This window comes from Peromyscus leucopus, chromosome 10 (genome assembly GCF_004664715.2).
Source record: "Peromyscus leucopus breed LL Stock chromosome 10, UCI_PerLeu_2.1, whole genome shotgun sequence".
Taxonomy (NCBI): domain Eukaryota; kingdom Metazoa; phylum Chordata; class Mammalia; order Rodentia; family Cricetidae; genus Peromyscus; species Peromyscus leucopus.
The window spans coordinates 90,161,082-90,185,231 of record NC_051071.1 but is presented as its reverse complement, the minus strand read 5'-3'; the positions used below and the strand labels follow the sequence as shown (position 1 = coordinate 90,185,231).

Here is a 24,150-nt window from a genome sequence, read left to right as displayed (position 1 = left end):
AAAGTGCAGGAGGCCTCCACCAGATGACAGTCAGATGGGACAAAACAAGACACAACAAGACAAGGCAAAAGCGCTCATATGGAGGCTGGACAGGGCAACCCAACAGGAAGAGGAGTCCCGAGAGCAGGCAAAGAGTCAGAGACACACCCGTTCCCACAGTTAGGAGTCCCACAAGAACACAGAGCGACAGTCACAGAACAGACACAGAGGACCTGGTGCAGACCCATGCGGGCCCTGTGCATGCTGCTCCAGGCCCTGTGAGCCCATGGGAGCCCTGCTTAGTTGATTCTGTGTGTCATGTTCTCTAGATATCCTTGCCCCCCCGCCCCCCCCCCCCGCTCCTACACTCTTTCTCCCCCTTCTTCTCCAGGGTTCCCCATCTCTGAGGGGAGAGACCTGATGGAGACCTCCAATTTAGACTCTCTCTCCGTGATGTTAAATTCCCGTTTCTGCCGCCTAGTTTGTGTTCCTTCGCTGTGGAGGCTCTAAGACACTCACTGAGGAGGGAGTGTGAGCAGGACTGGTGGACTTTCATGAGAGAACCTCATCCAGGCCTCTTGATTGAGTGAGCGGCAGTGATTTATTTATGACTTATTTCATGGGGCCATCGGGTAGAGCCCCAATGGTGAGTGCTGCTCACTTAAGGCTTGGTTCTGTACTCCTCGGACTTCTGATGGAGAAATAGGACAGGTCCTAAAATCACCCCAATGAAGCTGGGAGTGGCCCAAATCACAATGCAAATTTAAACCATTAGAAGAAATTTAAATATATTAAATCCCTTAAAAATAAATATCTCAGGTTGTTCCATGGGCTTCAGCCTGTTCATCCATAGACACTCCTGGTCCCTTAAGCACCTACAGAGTATGGGATATATTTTTGTATGTTTTTCTTTCTCCCTGTGTACACTGAAAACACATAGGATTCTAAAGTGTTTTTAGGAGAGAACACAAGCTATGCTTGGTAACTGTCCCCACAGTGCTACAGAAATGATGTCATAAAGCTTTTAGAGTTACTTTTAAACTATTTTGTTCTTGAGACAAGGTTTTGCTTCATAGCTCAGGTTGGTCTCAAACTTGGGATCTTCCTGCCTCCATTTTCTGAGTGCTGAGTTTAGAGGTATGAACCATGGTGCCCAGCTTTTAAATTCCAAATTTTTATTTTATTTGTTTATTGGACTTTCATTTTTGATACAGGATCTGGATCAGATCTGCAACTGAAAGAACTAGCAGTCCCTAGAACTTTCTGAGGTAGATTATGTAATAATATCATCTAGCTGGTTTGCTCTAGTTGAGGCTTCTTCTTCTTCTTTTTTTTTTTTTTAAATGTTAGCACTTGAACTAAACCGCGAATTCTAAATTTTGGACAGCACATTAAATAGCAGGAGGTCACCTATTAAGCAAGTGGCAGCATCATATTCCTCCTCTGCTGATGTTTGTGTGCACAGTCTGATCCTTTACACATTACTTAAACATTTATGCAGGTAAATGTTCAGACGGAGTTGTTGCAACTGAAACCTAATATCTGGCTTGCATTTTTACAGCATGAACTCACAGACCCAAAGGCTGCCAACATCCTGTCTGTTTCTTGGTACATAAAACAATGAGGTCCATCACCGGGCTGAGGCTGCTGTTGAGGCTTAGAGTGTGACTACCAGGAACGCTTCTGAGTCACACTAGAGGACCTGGAGAGAGCAGATAAAAGCAGCCTTCTGATTCTGAACTAGCAGATTTCCTGCTACACACATTCACAGAAAAGCCCCACGACATGACAGTTTAAAGAGTACTGCTCACGGCTTTTCAGGTGTTTCTGGGGACTGACTACCCTATAAAGGATTTTTCATAAAGAAGTCGAAATTACAAAGAAGTCACACCAGTCACGTCTCCCACGGCTGTGATAAAGCACGCAGTAGGAACGACTCAGGGAAGGAAAGGCTTTTCTAGACTCGTGGTTCCAGGGCATGCAGTTGGCCATGGTGGGGGAGGCACAGGCAGAATGCCTGCTGCTTTGAGTCCACAGTCAGGGAGCAGAAGAGAGACATGGATGCTGGCCCTCAGCTCACTTCCTCCCTCTTATTCAGGTTGGATCTCCAGCCCATAGAATGGTACTGCCAATCTTTTTTTTTTTTAAATTAAGATCATTTTATTCTTTTTTAAAAGTATTTTAATATTTATTTATTACATATACAGTGTTCTGCCTCCATGTATGCCTGCACACCAGAACTCATTACAGATGGTTGTGAGCCTCCATGTGGGTGCTGGGAATTGAACTCAGGACCTCTGGGAGAGCAGCCAGTGCTCTGAACCTCTGAGCCATCTCTCCAGCCCCTGGTACTGTCAGTCTTTAGGATGAGTCTTCCCACTGCAATTCACCTCACCTCGAAAACCCCTCACAGTCATGCACAGGAATTGTTTCCATGATGATCCTAAACCCCATCAAATTGACATCAAGATCATCGAAGAAATACAATGTAGGCAAACTCAGCCCCACAAACACAATCCGTCCACTCTTTCCTAAACTTTTCACCACTTCTGTCTTAACAAATTAATTAGTCTCAAAGTTAACCCTTGGATTACCTCAACCTAAGAAAGCTATCTGGAGCCGCACAGTGTCGCTGAGAATATGACCTCAATAGTCACCCCACACGGTCTATGTGAACTTAGAATTCCAAGAACCCTCACAACTTATAAGGAAGAAAATGCTGTGAGTTTCTGGTCATACAGAATCACTTCTTGGAAACTGATGTTTTAAATTGTAACTGTGAGTTAAATATAGAGTGTGAAATGTGTATGTGTTTCTCTTTTCTCAAGATCTATATACCTGAAATTTGCAATAAGATCCAAACTGTTGTGGAGTATTTAACTAGGCAAAGATGTGTTACATTTGTTTATGTTGCGAAGTATTACTTTAACTGTGTAAAGATGTGTTACATTTGTTTTTGCTGCATTTGTTTAATATGCAAAGATGTGTTCCTGTTTCGCCTTGTCTGCCTAAGGCACCTGATTGGTCTAATAAAAAGCTGAATGACCAATAGCTGGTGGGCAGAGAGAATAAGGAGGAGGAGAAATCTAGGGAAGAAGAATGAGGGGGAGGAGGAAGAAAGAGAAGGACACAATTGTGGCCAGAAGCCAGGCAGCCACCTGCAGGAAAGGAAGAGAGAGAGAGGGAGAGAGGGAGAGAGGGAGAGAGGGAGAGAGGGAGAGAGAGAGAGAGAGAGAGAGAGAGAGAGAGAGAGAGAGAGAGAGAGAGAGAGAGAGAGAGAGAGAAAGGTAAAAAGCCCAGAGGCAAAATGTAGATAAAGAGAAACAGATTAAAATAAGAGCTAAGGCAAGCATTCAAAGAACATAATAAGTTTCTGTGTCATGATTTGGGAGCTGGTTGGTGGCCCCAAAAGAAAAAACCTGGTACACCAAACATTTATTTTTAAACTTACTTGTTTATTTAATTTTGAGACAGGGTCTTGCTATGAAGCCAAACCCGGCCTTGAAATCATAATCTCCATCTCAGTTTTTTTAAGTCAGATCACACAGTGAACCATGATGTCTGGCTTCAAACACATTAATAGTGTCCGTCTGAGTATAAGTTAACTTGAAATAAAATTAATTTTATAAGGAATGAATAAAAAAAGAGAGAGAGAGAACCCATGTTATACTTGCTTTCAGACTTTCCTGGTAGAAGAATCTTTGCATCAATTGCAATGGGTCACTTGGTATAGACGTTTAATAGTACCGTTGCTTACTTTGTATAATTTATATAAAATATTAAAGCTCAGAAAACACTCATTTATGGCATGGCTGGTCATGCAGGTGCTTATTTGTACGTTGCAGGGTTCAAACAGGTTTATAAGTTTACATTTACTTATTTCCATTCCATGCTGCAGTCTAGGCTGGACTGGAGTTTATTTAGACAGCCATAGCCTTAAACTTGAAGGAACCTTCCCCAGCATCTTGAGTGCTGGGATGACAAGCCTGAGCCATTATATCTGGCTTTTTAAATATTTTCAAGTGTGAAATCCAAGCTGTAGTCTGCACTCCTTAAGTTACATGCAAAAAATAGATGTGACTAGCAAACGTGTTTTACTTTGTATGTAGGACGGCACTCACACTGCGTAAGCCTGGAACTACCCCATGGCGGTTTGCATGAGACGTTTCCTATAAGTCTCGAGCACTTGCATGTTTGATTCCCAGCTGGGGGCTGCTTGAGGAGGACCAGAGATGTGGCCTTATTGGAGGAAGTATGTCCCGGGGGAGGGCTTTGAGGTTGCACAAGACTTTGCCATTCCTCTCTGCTTCCTGTTTGCAGCCATGGGCTTCCACTGCAGCTGGAGCTGGCATGCCAGTGGCTGGCTACCATGCTTCCCTGCCATGGTGTTTTCTCACCCTCCGGAGCCCTAAGGCAAGTAACCGTTCCTTCTGCAAGTTGCCTTGGTTATGGTGTTTTATCACAGCGACAGCAAAGTGACTAAGACACATCCCTGCCAAGTCTCAAATGAACTTTGGTGATTCTCCCCTGCACATTTACTTTTCCTCTCAAACAAAATGCTGGCCATCAATAGTCACTGTGGGATAATGCTTTTTGCACACTGGTTTAATAAAATGCTGATTGGCCAGTTGCCAGGCAGGAAGTATAGGCGGGATCAGCAGACAAGGAGAATTCTGGGAGGAGAAAGGCTGAGTCAAGAGACGCCATCCTGCCATCCAGGGAACAGCATGTAATGACATACAGGTAAAGCCACGGAACACGTGGTAACAAATAAATTAACAGAAATGGGCCGAATTTAAGTGCAAGAACTAGTCAGTGGTAGGCCTGAGCTAGTGGCCAAGCAGTTTTAGTTAATATAACCCTCTGTGTTTACTTGGGTCTGAGTGGCTGCGGACCAGGCGGGACACAGGAAAACTTCAGCTACAAATAGTAACTAACCTCATGGCTTGCTGAGCCTCAGCTTATCTCAATATTCTTGTGAAAGAAATACTGGAAGACGGAAGAGTGGAGAGCAGTAGCTAGTGGGGTCTTTTCCTGCCGTGTGTGCTGCTCTGAAGCCGCAACATATGGACTCTGGGGTGTCAGCTTTTGTCTGTAAAGCTCGCTAGTGCTCTCCGAGTTGCTTCCGTTTCTAAAACACAGCTCACTCAGCCCCTCCCATCATCCTCCCCACCATTCCTCATCACAGCCATCCTTCCCCAGACATGACTACCAGCAACATAATTCTTCCCAGAAAATATGGGTGATGGCAGCTTAGGCATGAGCATTATCAACACTAGCCACGGTTTTCTTACGCCTCTGCAACAGTATGTAGAACTGTCGTGTAGTGGGCTTCCGTAAGCGTGCATTTAATTAGAGAATGCCTCTCTGGCTGTGCGGGACCATTCTTATTCCTCTAAGTAACCGTAAGTGTATTTGCTGAAGGCTGAGCTGGGTAGCCATTGTACAATCTGATTTGGCAACTGTACAAAAATTGTACTCCAGATTATACATTAAAGCACTAATTACAAACGGAACTCCAGGGACACCTTGGGTAGATGCAGTGCAGTGAATTAAGGAAGGAAACAATTACTCACAATTACAGAAACTAGCTCCCACGGTAAGAGGGAGCCTCTTTCCTGCAGCCCAGAGAACCTTGGTAATAGTTTAAGAACACAAGATAAGCATGGTTTCTAAAAAAACAAGTAAGTAAAGGACGGATCCCCAAGTTAAGTTACAAAAATGACTTTATTTTTATTCCTATACACTACATAGCCAAATAACATTAAGACGTTTCCTTTCATGAACATGTATTATGACAAATCAACTCTCAGTCCTTTTTCTTGACAGTCCAATAAGTTTTCCAGCACTGGACAGTCTGAATGCACGGGAACATTGTAAACAAATGCAGAACACTGAGCAAGCACATAAGGCGTGGAGTGTCAACCCCAAAGAGTAGCATGGTGGGATGACAGAGATGCAAACAAATACATTAGGAGCCATTCAGGTCAGGGGTGAACACCTGCAATCCAGTGCCCTGGAAGGTGAGGCACGAGATTCTCAAGTTCAAGGTCAGCCTGGGCTACAAAGCAAGGCCCTGGCTCAGACACCAAATCCTAAATACATAGTGGCTGTTATTTGGTGAACAAGTTAAGCTGCACATGTTATATAATCCCTCTGATTAACAAATAATTCCTCGGGGGCAGAGAGAGACTCTCTTCTCTCTCCCTTAAACATGAAGATGCCATCTTATTAGTGGGCGACTTTGGGAAAGGGGAATGGGGGATGGATACTTGTTTGGAAGGCTGATACCAAATTATTAGAAGGTCGGGAGTTAAATCTGAAAACTCACGGCAGCTCTAGGTAAGACTGTCTGAGTTTTCTTACTTTGTCTCTAAGCAGACACGATGCAGACATCACACAGTCCCTTCCAGAAAGTCTCTTCTTGGTCACCGTGCCATTTTGCTCACTTGAGTGTGGCCCTGTTTTTGAGATTCTGGCCCAGTGTAAACTATTCAGCACCATCTCATTCAGGGGTCACAGGACAACAGTAATGTAGTCTTATGCTCCAAGAAGCTGAAATTACATCCACATTTGTGTTATTTGCAAGAGTAATGCTAACGGATTTTGTATCTGTGAGCCATAAATGTCACTGTTGAAATGCCAATACTGTTGATCGGGCTTTTGGTATGAAATTGGATTAGAGAGTGAGATAAATTGAAACCATAAACTAGAATACTGTAAAAAACTGGACTTCTTTTGTTCCAAGAAACCCAAAAAAGGAGTCCGGGTTGTTTCAGACCCTTCTGAAGCAGGACCTACAATCAAAATGAACAGAGTCCGTGGGGCAAGAACATTTCCCAAGCTGCCTGGAAAAGCAGGCTCAAGATGCCATGGGGATTGTCAGATTTCATTATAACAGCAGGGAAGAGCTGGGCGGGCAACGTGAAGAGCCTACATGTGTAGACACCCAATTTTTATCTCATCAAGAGTTTTGATATCCAAAACCAGACCAAATCCTGTAACAAGAAAACACAATGCTCTCCTGAGGGGTTTTCTTCTTAGGTGTTTGTGATGGAAAACAATTACGTTAATTAGTGTGTGGATTTGTGTAGGTGCTCATGCCATAGCACCTCTGTGGAGGCCAGAGCACAACTTATGGGAGCTGGTTCTCTCCTCCCACGGTGTGGATCCTGGGAGTCAAACTCAGGCCCTTAGTCTGGGTGGCAAGTGCCCTTTACCCACAAAGCCATCCTGCCAGCCCCTTAGGTGGGGCTCTGTTAGGACCTTGCAGCCAGACAACCACCAGACAGCTGTTTGTTCTGCACTCCATTGCTGGACTTCATTGCCCACCTTGAGCCTGACGATGCCCCTGGAGTTAAGAATACAGATGGCACATTTGTGATGGACACAGCAGTTTGCTGTGAACCAGAGGTTGGACAAAGAGCTGGCTGGTCCTCCTCAGGAAGAGCACTTGGAAAACAGAGTGATGGACGAGGCAAACAGCCTCTGTGCACTGAGTTGGATTGAAGAACATTAGAAAAGTCAGCAGCTCAGGTACCTGAGTTTTCCATTGGAAGGCTAAATAGTGACCGGACGCATCTTACTCAAGAATGTGAACAAAAACTTACTGTATTAAAAAGGATAAGAATCAGAAATTTTAAAGTCTTCAAAGTTAAGTTTGAGGCTTTGGAAGTTTTATAAAATCTAATAGAAAGATCTATGAATTTTTACTCTTGATTAAAACATAAAGTCACAGAATTATACTGATTTATTGGATGTTATTTACAACTTAGGTTGGGACTCAGCCTGCAGAATCATTACAAAAATAAATCAAATTATTTTGGAAGCTTGATAAAATTGAATTATTGGTGACTTAGTTATGAACTCACATGGGATTTTCAGTTAATGCCACATAGAGACTTCAGCATAAATATGGTATTTAACCTGAATAGATCCCCTTTGAAGGGTGATGCTGAAAATTACTATAAATTTTAACAATCAAGACAGTGCATTCACTGACTCGGTTTACCTTTCCACAACAGATTACTCATGCTCAATAACAGACAATCTGTCCATACATTCCTTCTTTAAGACAAAGCTGTTTCTGAACATGATACATCACTTATACTCAGGACCGCCATATACTAAAATTGAATATTTCTTCGTATAAGAAGTATAGCCATAACAGTAAAAAAAAAAAAAAGTTTCATGACTGAAACTTCAAAGGGAAAACAGAAGCTCTTGCTCAACATGGCTGGCCCGTCACACAGATCTGTCCTTCATTCCTCATCCGCTCAAAATAATGAGCATCGCCCGGTTGTCTGTTTTGTAGTGCCAGATGACTAAGCTCAGGCTTTGGGGCATGCTGCTGGACCAACTCTTCGTCACTGAGCTACACCCCGGCAGCTCTGTCTTAAGTCTGGATTTTAGGAAGACAAAGGTAAGGGAAAGCTCTGCCAGCCACCAGGCAGGAATTATTGCTGAGTGACAGCACTCCCAGGAGAGTCACACATCTGGGAAGAGAAAGGCCCAACTTCAGGGAGATGCGATTTTAAGCAGAGAGCTGAGGAGATCCCATGCTTGTGTCCCTAGCATCTGCATCAAGGGCAGGCTTGCGGGAAGTGGATGACTATACATACGTATGTGCTGGGCTATTCTGTTCAGCCCGCAGAACATGGCTGCGCAGGGCCCAGGGAAGGGGCGGGGCCTGTTGGAATAGCTTTTTAACAGAGTGCCTTAGCAGCAAGACTGTTTACCATCTGATGCGTCCACATATCAAGACATCAAAAATGATTAAATTACTCAAAACAGGCTTCTAATCCTATGATTTAAAATTTAATTATCTGCCAGAATTTTAAAATGAATCTAATTTCCCAAAGGTTGCTCACCAGTACCACATGGCAATACTGAGGTGGATTGGGGGAGGGTTGTACTTAATTTTTACTGACAAATTTTAGGAGGTTGGTAAAAATACAAATCAGTTAAACAGCAAATGATAAATGAACACGGGGATGGTGACCACTGGGGATTCATTTTCTTCACCCATTTAAAAATCCCCTCTGAGGCGAACTGGAAATGTTGTTCGGGAAATAACACAATTGATAGTGTTGGAAGAGGGAGAATTTTCAAGACAGTGCTCTGTGACAAAGCACTTATGTGAACTACGGAGTGGAAAACTGGCCAAGGGAGAAGGCCGCTGATCTGAGGACAGCAGGCCCAGACTCCTTGGTACACATGATGACGGTACTGACAGAGACCTGGACAAGGAGGAACAAGGTAAAAATGGTGTTGGCAAAGTTATCTGAACCCATTTAAAATATGCCAAAATGCACACGAGCTACAATTCCTTTCCTTTCATAAGAATGAATTTAAGTAAAAAAACAAAACCCAAAGCCAGAAGGAACCACCCATTCCTATCGGTAGGAAATAACAAGGTGCATTAGCTTCCAGGACAAATAAAACTTAAAAATATTAATATTGAAAAAATACAATCAAATTTTTATTAAAAAATACATACTCCTTACTCAATCTTTGTGTACATTTTGTCTTGTGTGAAAAACAAAAAAACTAAAAAAAAAAAAAAAAACCCAAAAATAATCTAGGAAAGGCATTAGGATGACCTAACTCTTTATACTGTATTTGGTAGAAGCGTATTTCAGTCACGTTTTGATGAGAAATCAGCTACTCGGCTTTCATTTGCTCCCGGACATCTGAGGGCAGGGTCTCAAACAGAGCCTCTTCCACAACTAACCCAGCTCGCTTCAGAGCCCGGCAGTCTCCCAGCTCGGGAGGGAGGACCTCAAAGTGATTGCCTTTGATGTCTAGGTAGGAAAGAAACAGTAAATTTCCAATTTTTGGTGAAAGTACGGAGAGGCTGTTTTTCCCAATCTTCAAAGTTTTAAGTTTCTTGCAAAAGTAGAGTTCGTCTGGAAGGCTTTCGACTTTGTTACAAGTGATGGAAAAATAGTGTAAACTTTGCAGAACTCCGATTTCGGGCGGGATGAAGCGAATGTCGTTGTAGGACAAGTCCAGGTATCGGATTTTGTTGCATAGGAAGAGGTGGGAAGGCAGCACCTCTACCTTGTTGTGGCTGAAATACAGTCGCTCCAGGCTGGTCAGTTTCTTGATGTGCTCTGGGATGTACGTGATGCTGTTGTACCACAGTTTGAGCACGGTGAGCTTCCTCAAGTGCTGGAAGCTCACGATTTCTTCTATTGACTTCAGGTTGTTTTCCTTCAGGTCCAGTTCCTGGAGGCTGAGGAGGCTGAAGACGGCGTGGGGAATGCGCTCCAGGTCACAGTGCACCAGCTCCAGCTCTGTCAGGTTGACCAGCTTCTTCAGGTTGTTCAGCATCACCAGCTTGGTGCCGTCATTGTGGATGCACATCTTCTGGAGGTGACTGGACACATCCGCCACGGCCTGAGGGATTTTGGAGACGTTGCTCTTGAGGGAGAGGATTTTAAGGCTTTTGAGATCCCGCAGAGACTCCAGGGTGACATTTTTGGAGATGTCGTGACTCAGAGAACCAACCAGGTAGAGCTCTTCCAGATTTCGGAGGCCGTACATCCAGGGGGGCAGCTCCCTCATGTCATCAAACTTGACGCTCAGGACTTTGAGGTTTTCCTTCAGGAAAGAGAGCGCTGCGCTGTGGATTTTGACAGAGCATTGGTGCAGAGAGAGCTCCTGGAGGTTGTCTAGCTGAGCGATGGTGGCGGGTATCATGACGTTCTTAATGATCTCCAGCTTCAGAGACTGCAGCTCTGTGATCTCAAACACGGTGTCTGGAAGGCCGGACAGCATGATCAGAGGCAGCTCCAGGCGGTTGTGGGCGTTCATCTGCAGCTTCTGCCTCAGTTTGTCGGGGGTCCACTCATTATTTAAATTGAGCTGCTTTAATTTGTTCTCGCTGACTTCAGACAGGAACACTGCAAACCTCTTGGAATAGAGAGGGTCATATTGGTCTATCATATGGAGCATAAAGGCAAAGTCATTCTTCACATCCGGAATGTCATCGATTCCAGTCTCCTGCCGGACATACTCGAAAGAATATTCCTTCAGGGAACGGTAGAAGAGCCAGTACAAGGTATAAAGGCACGTCAAGCCATAGATGCTCACGAAGCACAGGTAACAGAAGGATAGCTTAGAGAACAGATGAGCCATGGTGTGGTTGCAAGAAAAGTTTTTATAGCCCGTCATGTCCTGGATGTCCACGTTACAGTCCACTGTAAACTGGACTTTGGAAACCAGAGCGCTGTTATACGCGATGATGATCAGGAACTTGATAACCTTAAGCACGGTCTGCCGGACGTACATGGCGTACAGGATGTCGCCTTCTTCCACGTGTAGTCTGAACTTCTTCACCTTCTCAAACAGGGCCTTCGCCTGCTCCCCTTCCTTTTTGTCCAGAGCTCCCGCCGTGGATTTGTCAACCACAAACTTCTCAGGAATTGACTTGAGAGACTGGGCGTTGACCAGATTGCCTTCAGGGCCGGACTGGATGGTGTTGGGCCTGCTCATGTTGTTCTTCCTGTTATCTTTCTCTTCCGAGTCCTCCCCAGACACTTCGGAGAGCGCCCGGGTAGTCCACGGGGAGTCAAAGCACTTCCCCAGGATGGAGACGAAATGTTCTATCTTGGAACTGGAACCGGGGAACTTGAACCAGAAGTTGCTGCAGAGCATGAAGACCAGGGTGTGGATGAGCACGAGGTACGGGAAGTACTTGGCGTACCAGTGGAGGGCTCGCTCGTAACATATCTGGTTGATGAAGCTGTACTGTTGAAGGTCCAGGTCTGTCTTCAGGCCTTTCATCTCCACCGTGGCGGGGTTGGTGGGAGAGGGCTTAGGCGGAGGCAGTGGCGTGGTACTGATAACTGCCTGAGAGACATTGGAAAGCGAAGAGTGGTTCTGATCAGGCTGCACTCTCTTCGGGAGGCAGATGATCCTGTCTTGCATGACCTGAAATACAGAAATAATAGTTTCAAATTATATTACCCAAAGAGCTTTTGTAATGTCATTAGCACAAGGAAAGTAGCAATAACATCCAATAAATGTCCATTTCCTCTGCCTGGAGAACATAACATTTGATTCCAGCACCACCAAGATTTTATTCTTAGCCCATGTTATGGAAAAATGAAATATCTGATTTTGTTCACCACATCAAAGATTGACACAAAGCAGTGGTATTGCCGGGGCATGGAACAAGTCATGGTAACGTGAGTATTTAGGGACTATTCAATATTTTTAACCTTCTTATTTCTTCTATCACTGCGGCCTGGGAGAATCTTGCCTTGAACTGGATGGTTTTCATTGCTGTATTTGTTTGTGTATGAGACGTGTAAACGTTGGAAAGAAGAAATACGGAAACAGTTCCTGGTGTTCTTGTTTACCGCTTTCTCCCCACCCACGTCATGCACCACACGCATGATTAGCATAACTGGCTGTGATGTCCCGGGGCTCTCACGGAAGCTTTCCCACGTTCTTTAGAGACGAGAGCACATAAACAGTGCTCAATAGCAACCCATTCATGCGGGAATTTGCTGCCTTGGAGAACAATCTTGAGGCCCTCCGCTGCTCTGCCAGGGCTTGGTTGAGAAGCCTATGGAGTCAGAGCATGGAGCAACTCCTAGGGGAGCAACACAGAAAGAAGGGACAGGGTGGGATGTCTGGGATGAGGCGGGGAATCCTGAAACCACCTTAGAGGCGCCACCCTCACCAAGAGGCTCAGGAACTTGGAACAATTTGGACAATGAGCAACAGTTCAGAGGACAAATAACAACCAAAGAGCACAGAATAATGATGTATGGAATTCATAATGCAAGGACAGTTGGTTTGGGGCTGGTGAGGTGGTGGATAAAGACACCGGTGTCTGGGGTTTGAGCCCGGGGACCCGCAAGGCGGAAGGAGAGAACTGACCTCCACACAGGCACCCACGAATAAGTAAATGTAAACAGGAAGAAAACAGAACAACTGTCTGTATCTTTAAAGGCTAGAAACCCAGGTGTGGTGATTCTACAAGAGCCAGGGCCTAGTGACAGCAAAGGTCTTTGTACTGATTACAGAGGGAGAAGCTGAACGCTTCGAAGCGGACCCCGGGGGCATAGTCCATGATTACAAGAGGGGACAGGGCGCCGGAGCCCACCAGACAGACGTGCAAAGCTGACAACCAGCCGAGTACACGAAGCATCATAAAGCACGAGGTGCCCAGTGTCCGTCCACCTGCTGAGAGGCACCCAGGGCCCCCGCCAGCCCTTCTAGGTGTGGGCGCTATCAATGTGGGCAGGAAGCATGCCTCTCCTAGGGACGAGGAGGACGAGGAGGACGAGGAGGACGATGGAGACAGCAGCACATGTACGTTGTGCTCAACACGCAGCTATCTGTCCCTATTCCAGGGTCACGGGATTAATTCTGAATTGCCACTTTTACATTTCATTTTATTTAACGGGTATCATGTTGTCCAGGCTGGCTTCAAACATCCCATGTACCTGGGGTCGACCCTGAATGCCTACTCTTCTTGTTTCTACCTCACAAGTGCTAGGATTCCAGGTGTGTGTCACTGTGCCTGGTTTAACTGTCACCGTAATCTCATAAGGCAGTACGCTTGTGATTCCCATTTTATAGTTCAAGAGACCAAGGCATTAAGTGACTTAAGTGACGTCATATAGACTACATCCTGTCCTTATTTTACATAACTGATAGGTTTGAAAATAAATGTCTTTCTTGCTTTAATCATTTTAAAAAACATTTCTTTACAGGTACGGTTAAAATTTTTCACATATATATGTGCGCGCGCGCGCGCGCGCGTGTGTGTGTGTGTGTGTGTGTGTGTGTGTCACATGTGTTTCAATGCAACAGAGGCCAGGGAAGGGCGTCACATGCCCTAGAGCTGGAGTGACAGACGAGCAGCCCAACGTGGGTGCTGGGAAACCAATCTGCATCCTCTACAAGAGCCACAAGTGCTCTTAGCCACAGGGCCCTCTACTCACCAGCCTTCCTTTATTTTTAATTAAAAAATTATCTTTGTTCTTTCTCAGTGAATTTTATGCCTTTTCCACCTCCTGTTAACCTCTCTCACCCCCTCCTCCTGCCGAGAACTTTCCTCTTCCTAACAAATGCTGAGCCTATTTTAAGTCTTTTGTGTGTGCCCACTTGGTTTAGTTGGGGTGGCTTCAGCAGGGTGCTTTCTTTCTTGAGGAATATTTCGGAAAGTTTAACAATCACGTGTTGAAAGTAATTTCCCCTTTGCATTTGAAAACATGACTTCGTTTCCTCCTGTTTATTTGCTGGTGAGATGTCAGCTGCCAATTTAGTTCAGTGGTTTAGTGAGTGACCCATCTTTCTCTATGGTGGTTGGTGAGACTTTACTGAATCCTGGGTTTTCTAGTGCCACTTATTCTTGGGTACACGTGGATCCTCCCTGCTCCACACTGGGCACAAAGGACTCAACTCTCTGCGGTTTTAGAAAATATCTTCCAATGCTACTTCACACGGCCCTGTCCCTCCCAAGGACACATGCCCCTGCCCTGTGGTCCCTTTTCCCTAGAAGGGTGTGCTCTGCAGTCCTCTCGAGCTTGCTCAGACCTGGCAGAACCCAGAACTCACTTCTAATGTACCACTTCCTCAGGCAACTGTTGTGGGATGTCTGTACACTGTGTGAAGATGTGTTGCTGGGATTGGTGTAACAAACAGCTGAATGGCCAATAGCTAGGCAGGAGAGAATAGGGCACTTTCCTCTGAGGCACCAGCTTTAGCTTCTGGTCCATTATTCTTCTTCCAGATCCTCCTGGGAACAGAAGCTTTGGCTTCACAGAGTGACCAGGCTCCAGGCTCTTATCTTGCAGGGAACACTTCTAGTTGGCTTTGCTGGCAGAGCCGTGGTCCATTGCTGCTTGGTTTTGGAAGGAAGCCTGGTAGTTGATTTAGCCCACTCAGTGTTCCATTCCTGCTCCAAGGACACGCTTGTCTGGGTTTGCAGCCCACCTGTGTGCTTTGCTATCTTACCCATCATGACTCTACACCTAAATGGGAAGTGTTCTGGAGTCTAGCATTTTATGAGGTTTACATAATCATGAGTGTACATTACTAACAAAGTTAGTCACAATACAACATCCATCCGCAGTTCCAATGTATTCTTTAGTCTGCGGCTTACAATCTGAAAAGACAGGGCGTCACAGTGGTTATGGATATTGCTGCTCTGTTTTGTTAAGGCAGATTGTTCTTGTTGTTGTTGTTTTGGTTTTCTGAGACAGGGTTTCTCTGTGTAGTATGTAACTTTCTCTATCGACCAGGCTGGCTTCAAACTCACAGAGATCTGCCTGCTTCTGCCTCCCAAGTGCCAGGATTAAAGGCATGAGTCATCATCACCCTAAGGCAGATTTTTTTTTAAAGGAATAGTCTTTTAATTTCTTTGGTAATTTCACATACATATACAATGTATCTTAATCATATCCAACCCAAATCTCCTCTCCTTCTCAGTACCCCCTTTATGCCTCTTCTTTTTTATTTTTAATAACTAACGGAGTCCAATTATTGATGCCTGAATACCCATTGGAGTGTGGACAACCTATCACCGACCATCCTTGAAGAAAAACGATTCCTCCTCAAACAGACACCAACTGCCAGCAGCTTCTCCCCTAGGGTGGCTCTTCATGAGCCTGTCCTCCACCCACACCGGGACTCTGACTGGCTTGCTCTTTCCTGGCAGGTAAGCACAGCTGCCGTGAGTTTATGAACGCGATGGCCATGTCACGGCCAGAAGACAGTGTTCCACAGCCTCCTCCCTATCCTGTGGCTCTTACACTCGTTCTTTCTGCCCCTTCTTCCTTGATAATCCACAACTGTTGGTCAGGGGGATTGATACAGAGGCCCCAACAGTCATTTATTCTCAACACTCTAACAAGTTGAGTCTCTGTGTTGACCGCTTTTGAGACAGGGTCTCATGTATCACAGATACATGGCCTCGGATTTGCTAGGTAGCTTGAGACTGACCCTGAACCCATGATCCTCCTGTATCTATCTTCCAAGTGGCTGAGGCATGTCCAAACCACCGTACTTGATTTGGACAATGCTAGGGATGGACCCCAGGGCTTTGTGCGTGCTAGGCAAGGACTCTACCGATTGAGCCACAATTCTGCAGCTGTGGCAGATTTGGTTCAAGCTGGTAGAATAGACCAATAAAAAGGCAGGTGAAGTATAACAGAGATATTCAGCCTTTTACAGGAAGAGGCGACTTGGCAGTGTAAGTTATTTTATTTTGGCAATAGCGAAGCGACACAGATTCATCATAATGTTAATCTGCCTTGAGTAACCGTTACATTAAATATACATCGTATGTACTAGTTGTCTCCATCAGCCTCCATTCACTCCTTAGAGACGCACATAGCTGGTACTAAATATGATACCCCAAAGCATTGATAACCAGAGGTGTCCCAAATCAGACAGAGCAAACCAAGTTATCCCTGCTGTCCTAAGAAAGACTCAGTGACAGATGCACCCCCAAGCTGCATTCTCCATGGCTGGTTGAGAGACACCGAGGAAGCGGTTCTTTATCCGCTAACGCTGACCGGGTGTCTGCTGCATGACTAACACCACAGGAAAGGAGAGGGGCACAAACAGTGCTTGCTCTACAGTCTTGCTGGAGCTGGAGCTGGAGCTGGAGCTGGAGCTGGCTGTACGAAGAGTCGACAAGAGCACACACGAGGCAGTATGCCGTCCACAAGGGTGCCATAGAAGTGCAGTAAGAGCTAAGGTGTGGAGCTGGGGGGAGGGGTGATCCAGGAAGAGGAAGGACTGCACTGGGTCTTCAAGCTTCTAGACTTGGGTAGGGCATTGGCGAGTGGAAGGTCGGAACCTTGTAAAGGTTCCAGGGACAGGAGCAGAAGGCTGCATTGGGTAAGAGTGAAGAATACTAGGAAGATGGACTCTCACTCTTTACACACTTCTCCTGGAAGCAGCTCTCATGCCACTGAGGTATCAGTCGATGAGCAAACTTAAGTACTGTCTCCCAGAAACCGGATCCCAGAGGACGAAGCCATTGCCAACAGGCACCAGTTTTGTTCCTGAGGAGGAAGGGTTAATTCAGAATATGCTGACTTTGTTTCAGGTTACTGAAAATGTTTTAAGTGTTGTGAAATCTTTCAGGGAACGAGAAGGAACTGAAAAATCAGGGCCCATGGACACTTTGGGGGTTATTAAATGTCTTATTCATAAGCCTGCTGTCCTCCGAGCCCAGCCCTGGGTATGTGGGGGCAACCACCCCAGAGTGCAAAAATAGACATCCATGAGAACCACACATACTGCATCACTGTCACCAGGACAAACAAGGTCTGTCTCCAGGGGACATGGGAATGCAAAACTGAGCGGTACCGTCACTTCCTGTCTGTGTGCATGTCTTCCCCGCTGTTATTTAAATGACTTTACTATGATTTTTAGAAAAGTTTTAGATTGACAGCAACATAGAGAAGAGGTACAACAATATCCCATGAGCCTCCCATCCGTAGGTACGGACAGACTCCTGTACCAGCCAGCGCCCTTCATGGCGATGCACGACAACAATGTACAAGATGTCCTGTACTGATGTGCCATTATTACCCAGAGTCCACAGCTACATCAGTGGCCGCACTTGGTCCTTCTTTGTGTCTGGACAGCGCTATGATACATAATCATGGCTACAGCATCCTACAGAGCAGTCTCATGGTCTGGCAGGTCTTCTGTGTTTAGCCTATACATTCCTGTCCATTCCGGAACCCTAGCCTGCCTCCCCAAACACTCATTGTCACCTCCTTTACAGTTTTGCTCTTTCCAGAATGCCCTGCAGTTGAATGAGATAGTATGTGGCTTTTCAGATTGGATTCTGTCTCCCCACACTGTTTCTTGGTGCCTCTGTGTGTTTTTGTAGCTAACTCAGCTTCTTCCCAGTCCTGGATAAGAACAAGTTGTCTAGATCCCCTCTTAGGGATGGTGTTTAACACTTATGGAATGGTTAGGAAACAGCACAATAGGCGTGGAGGAAGTTTAGACCCAGAGAGCCAAAAGAGGGGAAAGGGTCTTAAGCAAACTGTGAAAGTTTAACTAGTTAGTTAATAAATATAAGCAGTAGCTGGCTGTAGCTCAGCGTCAGAGCCCCTATTTATCAGCACGCATAAGGTCCTGAGTGTGATATTTTGCAACACACATGTGCAACCCAAGAATTGAGCAAAAAGTTTACCTTTATTACTTGTAAGAAGAAACAAGACCAAGCGTCTCCCCACACGTGGCATTGGATAATAAGTGGTCTGCTGTCTGGTTTGTCTTTTTAGTGGGGATGTTAAAAACTTACAAGATGGCCAAGAAGGATTGTGTGCACAGAGGAAGGTTCATATGTAGAGAATCAGAGGAGAGAAAAACCAGACACAGAAATACTCACAGCCTCCTGCACACACACTCACAGCCTCCTGCACACCCCACAGCCTCCTATACACACCCCACAGTCTCCTGCACACCCTCCACAGCCTCCTGCACACACACCACAGCCTCCTGCACACCCCACAGCCTCCTGCACACCCCACAGCCTCCTGCACACCCCACAGCCTCCTGAACACACCCCACAGCCTCCTGCACACCCCCACAGCCTCCTGCACACACTCACAGCCTCCTGCACACACACCACAGCCTCCTGCACACCCCCACAGCCTCCTGCACACACTCACAGCCTCCTGCACACCCCACAGCCTCCTGCACACACACTCACAGCCTCCTGCACACCCCACAGCCTCCTGTACACACACCACAGCCTCCTGCACACCCCCACAGCCTCCTGCACACCCCCACAGCCTCCTGCACACCCCACAGCCTCCTGCACACACCCCACAGTCTCCTGCACACCCTCCACAGCCTCCCAGCTCTCAGTGTCACAGAGTGGTGCACTGGTTACAAGTGATGGACCTTCACTGATAGGTTCAGGAGTTTGTGTCCTTGGGGGTGGGGAGCAAGATGTCTAGGAAGGATTGTACAAACACCTGGATCTTTCTCAGTGTGAAGAAGCTAACAATCATATATACTGTATATGTGAGAACTTTCTCAGTGGTAGAAGGTAACAGTCGCACATATTCTATGTTTCACAGAAACCAGAGATCAGGCAAATCTTGTGGACATAAATCAAGAGGAATTTCTTTGCTCGAGGAATATGAAATACCACTGGAATGCCATACACTGCCATGTCATTGCTACACAGACCAAGTGAAACGTCAACACTGTAAGTTCCTCAGAGACGGGCACCATGGCTTCACCTCACAGTCCCACACATTAGGACACAGCCAACATCAGATGAGTAAATCCTGTCTTTCTCCAAGGATAATGAGTCCCAGCAGTGGTCCCTACACGCACGCCTGTCATTAGATGCCATTATCATCTGGAAGAATCTGGCTGCTGGCTACCTCCTTCTGAGATAGAACGATTTCTTACGCACATTCTCGGCGTCGCCAGAGCTGAGTGCTGACTGCTGAAGACTCAGGCGGTGCCCGAGTTGGGAGGCCGACACATTTACATTAAGATCATCTCTGTGCTTTGACATTTGGCTCCAGAACCACAATTCTTCCGTCACCACAGACACTGAGATGAACGCTTCTGAGAGGGGTGATGAGATGATGGTGCCATTACTGTTAATACCGCTAACTCCTGGTTGGCCTGGCAATCCCCAGACATCGGGGATGTTTCATTTCCTGTATTTTGATGATACCGACACTGTCTGTCTCATTCTGCTGAAGCACACAGCAGCAAACAAGGAATTAGAGAGACTGATGGCATTTTCCAAGTAGACCAGTGAATTATTAGACCCATGGAAACAAGATTTCAATAAGAAACATTTATTTCAAAGTTAAAAATGTGGGGAAATTCAGTGGATATCAAACCTACAGATAAACACCAGGACTATACACTGAATGACTGTTGGGCTTATGTGCTTGATAAATTTGAAATATTTACCTACAGTTACACCCCTGTAATAAATCAGAAAGAGAGGCTGGAGAGATGGCTCAGAGGTTAAGAGCACCAACTGCTCTTCCAGAGGTCCTGAGTTCAATTCCAAGCACCCATATGGTGGCTCACAACCATCTGTAATGAGACCCTCTTCTGTGTACCTAATAAATAAATAAAAATAAATAAATACAGAAAGAACTTTTTCTGAAGTGATGTGCAAGGACTGACTGACTGACGTCTTGTTCAGCAGCTACAGTTTGCTAAGTCTGTGAGCAGGAATAGAATCAGAGAAACTGGAAATGTTTAAGAAAAAACAACAACAACACATAAATCTTCTGGCTTACCCACAATGTATCAACAGCACAGAGAACTCAATACTAGAAACATCCAAATAAATAAGAAAACCATTCTAAGAGGATTTTTTAAAAAATGAAGATTATTTTATGAATTTGCCATAATAATCCACTAACAATATTCTATGGTTCCCAAGGAGTGTGATAACGCCAGTGGCTAGGGTCCAATCTGTTGGAAGGAACAGACCACATTATTCTCAAAGGAGATCAGCTGTCTGTCATTCATTGTGACATCACAAGGCCCCACCCTGAAGCGGGGAAGCGGGGGAGAGCTGTTATAATTGTTAGGCAGCTGTCCATCCCAGCAGAGCCCAGACCGCTCTTTGTTCTTGCTCGGGGAGGGTCAGGGCTGCAGAGAGGCTCATCTTTAAGGAGGAGGACCGGACCTTTCGGTGGCCAGGGGTTGGCAGATTCGGGTTTGAGCCCCAGCTGTGGGACTTTTCCTTGAAGTCAGCCCATGTGGTTGCTCCCTTAAGGCTTCTCTCTGGATCCTCTCCTGTGGGTAAGGCTATGGACCACAGCATGGGAGACAGCCCTCTGGCACCGAGCCACACCCTCAGCCCAGGAGTCACTGTGGGGCAGCTTCTCCTTTCTCGGAGCTGATGGCACAGGATGAACCCAGTACTGCTCCTGTCTTAGGGGGACGGTAGCCTGGGAGGCCAGCTCAGATGGGGGCACCAGCCTTTCTCTGCTTTCTCTCCCACCTCCTTTCCATTTCCTTGCTAATTTACCCAGCTCTGCCCTGTCCCTGCTTTGTTATGATTGTTGTTTTGCTGTTCTTGCTGTCATTTTGCACTGATCATGACAGATCGTGATACCAAAGAGGCCAGGCAGCCCCTCTTCCCCGCTTCTGAGACATTTACGGGAGAGAAAGTCCTCATGACTTATGTGAGGTCTGGCCCAGCTCAACAGGAGATTGATGGTGAGGGCTGGGGCCAGAGCCTTGGCGTTAGTTAAATGGTTTTCTTGCCTGGCTTTCCCTCTATGCCTGTACATCTTCTGCAATGCTTCCCGTATGAGAAGTATAGGCAGGCGCCTGCAGAGAGAAGCAGGTGGGCATCTGGCCTCGGGTTCTGGGGCACTCTCAAACTCTATGTGGCTTACTTAACTTGCTCACACTTCAATCACATGGAAATGTCCCAAGTGAAGTGAAGTCTATAGTTAGAGGTGAAATGCAACCAATTTCTGCTGTACCATGATTAACTTTCCATAACGAAACTGAAACAAGGTCCGGAAGATGGCTCAGTGGATAAAGGGCTCTCCTCACAAACGTGAGGACCTGAGTTCAGACCTCCAGAACCCAGACAGAAGCTGGGCACAGTGGCACATCTGTAAGTCCAGCGCCAGGAAGCAGAGGCAGGAGGATCTCTGGAGCTTGAGATCAGCCTAGTATAAACAGGGAGTTCCACAACAGCCAGAACTACCTAAAACTTGACTCAAAAACTTAATATGAAGAAGTGATTGAGGAATATACTTGACATCCAACTCTGACCTCCACTCTTAAGTCTTCAAGCTCTTATTCATCCAATCAGGAAGTGCTACCCTGTGTGCCTGTCTATCCCCATCCATCCATCCATCCATCCATCCATCCACCCACCCACCTATCATCCATCTACCCATCATCTCCTCCCCACCCCAAAGCTCTTATTTGCTATAATCTTCCATTTATGAAAAATTTAACCTAGTCTTACAAATCCCACCTTTTGTAATACCTTGTAACACTTTATTTCAGAAATATAATTTAATCCTATATTCTTCTAATCTTGTGTAAAACATTAAGGGCTTTGATTTTTCCAAGGTAGAATTAGTCTCCTTTCTGTTGTAGTCACTGAAGTTTATTTATAGATATCCACTGTAGAAATTACATAGTTTTATGAGTACACATATGAATTTCTACTTTGAAGCACTTTAGATATCTTTAGGATTCAAAGCAAGTCTGGGGTAGTCATAACCTAGCATGGTGCCTGTAGCTACAGAGTAAACCACCCAATAAATAAATAATGTGCTGTTTTGCCTCTGTAACGACTGCATACAACCTTTGGGGGAAGAGATGGAGTCTTAAATTATGGTGTATTCCCCATAATTCCTAACACAGTCCTGGGAACTCAGTCAACATTCCATAAATGTGCACTAATTAATCTGTACTTTCAGAGTGCAAGTTTCACAGGACAGGACTCTTCTACCCCCAGACAGTCTCGAGGAAAAGTATCCATGTGTCCAGGATAAACTCTCTCGTCAGACTTCCACCAAACATCTCTCAAACTCTCTTCCAGCTCTGATAAGGTCGCTCAGTAAAAAGAAATGTAACTAGTGCAAGACCACAGCCTTCGTAGATAAGATTAAACCAGTATCACGAAGACACCACCGCTATTGAAGAACGGCTAACCTTTACATGAAAAAATATAAATCCTGAATGAGGAAGTTCAGTCAAGAGTGACTGAGCAAAGCAGGTCCTCAAAGTTCATTCAAAACCTGGTGTAGAATAAAGACTGTATGGGTAGCCCAGAAGCTAAGAGTGCTCGCTGCTCTTCCTGAGGACCCCGGCCTGGTTCTCAACACCATATCAGACAGCTCACAACCACCTGTAACTACAGCGCCCTCTCTGGCCTCCTCGAGGACATGCACCTACGTGGCATACATTCATCCACACACATAAATAAAAATAAAATATTCTTTAAAAATTGGTTTAGAGTAAAAGCATTTTCCCATGAAAACAGATGAAGGTTTTAGGCTCAGGTCAGCTCATAAAATCTAACCCAAGGGAACAAGGCCAAGTAACTACACTATAGAACTTGAGCACTGCAGATAAGGTCTACTTAGAGATACATCATGTAACATCCGGGTAATGATAAAGTTAGGCAAACCAGTGTCCCGGTATCCTCTCTAGAGCTCTCTGCCATGGTCCCATTTTACTTTCCCAGTTGCTATGGTTACTACAGGTTATATATTCACATCCTAAGATTCAGAGCTAGATCCACAAATTAGAGAACATATACATATGAGCAACACTAAATAGATTCAGCAGGTAGTAGCTGTGTGTGTGTGTGTGTGTGTGTGTGTGTGTGTGTGTGTGTGTGCAACAATAGAAAAGCACAGGTCATGGACTTGAGAAATGAAAGGGAACAGTGGAGGAGCTGGAGGGTGGGCTGAAATGAGATAAGCACAGTACTTCCAGGGACTGAGCAGGCTATACTTAGGGATATATACCTACATACATATATGCATGCAATAACAATGAAAAACGAAGAGGCCATGAATTTAAAGGAGAATGGGAAGGGTATATGGGGAGGTTTGGAGGGAGGAAAGGAAAGGGAGAAATGTAATTATATTAATCTCAAAAAAAAAAAAACAACCTCGGAAAATAACTAAAAATAAAAAATACATATGAAATTTCAAATAAAACAAAATAAATGTTTTTTAAAAAAGGAGTAGGCAAACCAGATAAAAGTCTAGTTTTTAAAAGTCTAGTAGTCAGGACAACTACAATTTTTAATTAAATAGCTACAGATGACTAAACTAAAACAAATGTCCAGTGGTGAAACATATCCCACCAAAGACGACGTACATCACAGGACATGGAAAACCAAGATGGCACCAACCTGGAAGCCCCACCTTGACTAACTCTGGTAGAGGAGAAAGATGCCGTGTATACTTCTGGAGGAGAAAAGTCACCAACAGTGATACCTAGCTCCTAACCTGCAAGCTACAGTAATGACTGACTCGGCAAGATGTGCCTCTTTGGGGCAAGAGTGGTATGAATGTTATGGGGTCAACCAACCACTCTCTGATTCACTCATGTCACATGACAGACAGGTACTTTTCATGGGGCGAAGAACCCATGGCTGAGACGATCAGGGACGCCAGGGGAGAACCTACCTCTATTGCT

At 45.4% G+C, this 24,150-nt stretch overlaps 1 protein-coding gene across 3 annotated transcripts in view; it reads right to left on the bottom strand.

The window, feature by feature from the left end:
- Positions 1-5,687: 5,687 nt before the first annotated feature.
- Positions 5,688-24,150, bottom strand: part of Lrrc8c (leucine rich repeat containing 8 VRAC subunit C) — an 80,862-nt gene continuing 62,399 nt past the window's right edge. For all 3 annotated transcript variants that reach the window (XM_028867336.2, XM_028867337.2, XM_037209262.1), the window contains exon 3: positions 5,688-11,916. In XM_028867336.2, coding sequence (XP_028723169.1) covers positions 9,643-11,916 — 2,274 coding nt within the window. In that variant the 3' untranslated portion in view covers positions 5,688-9,642. The remainder of the gene's footprint in view (positions 11,917-24,150) is intronic.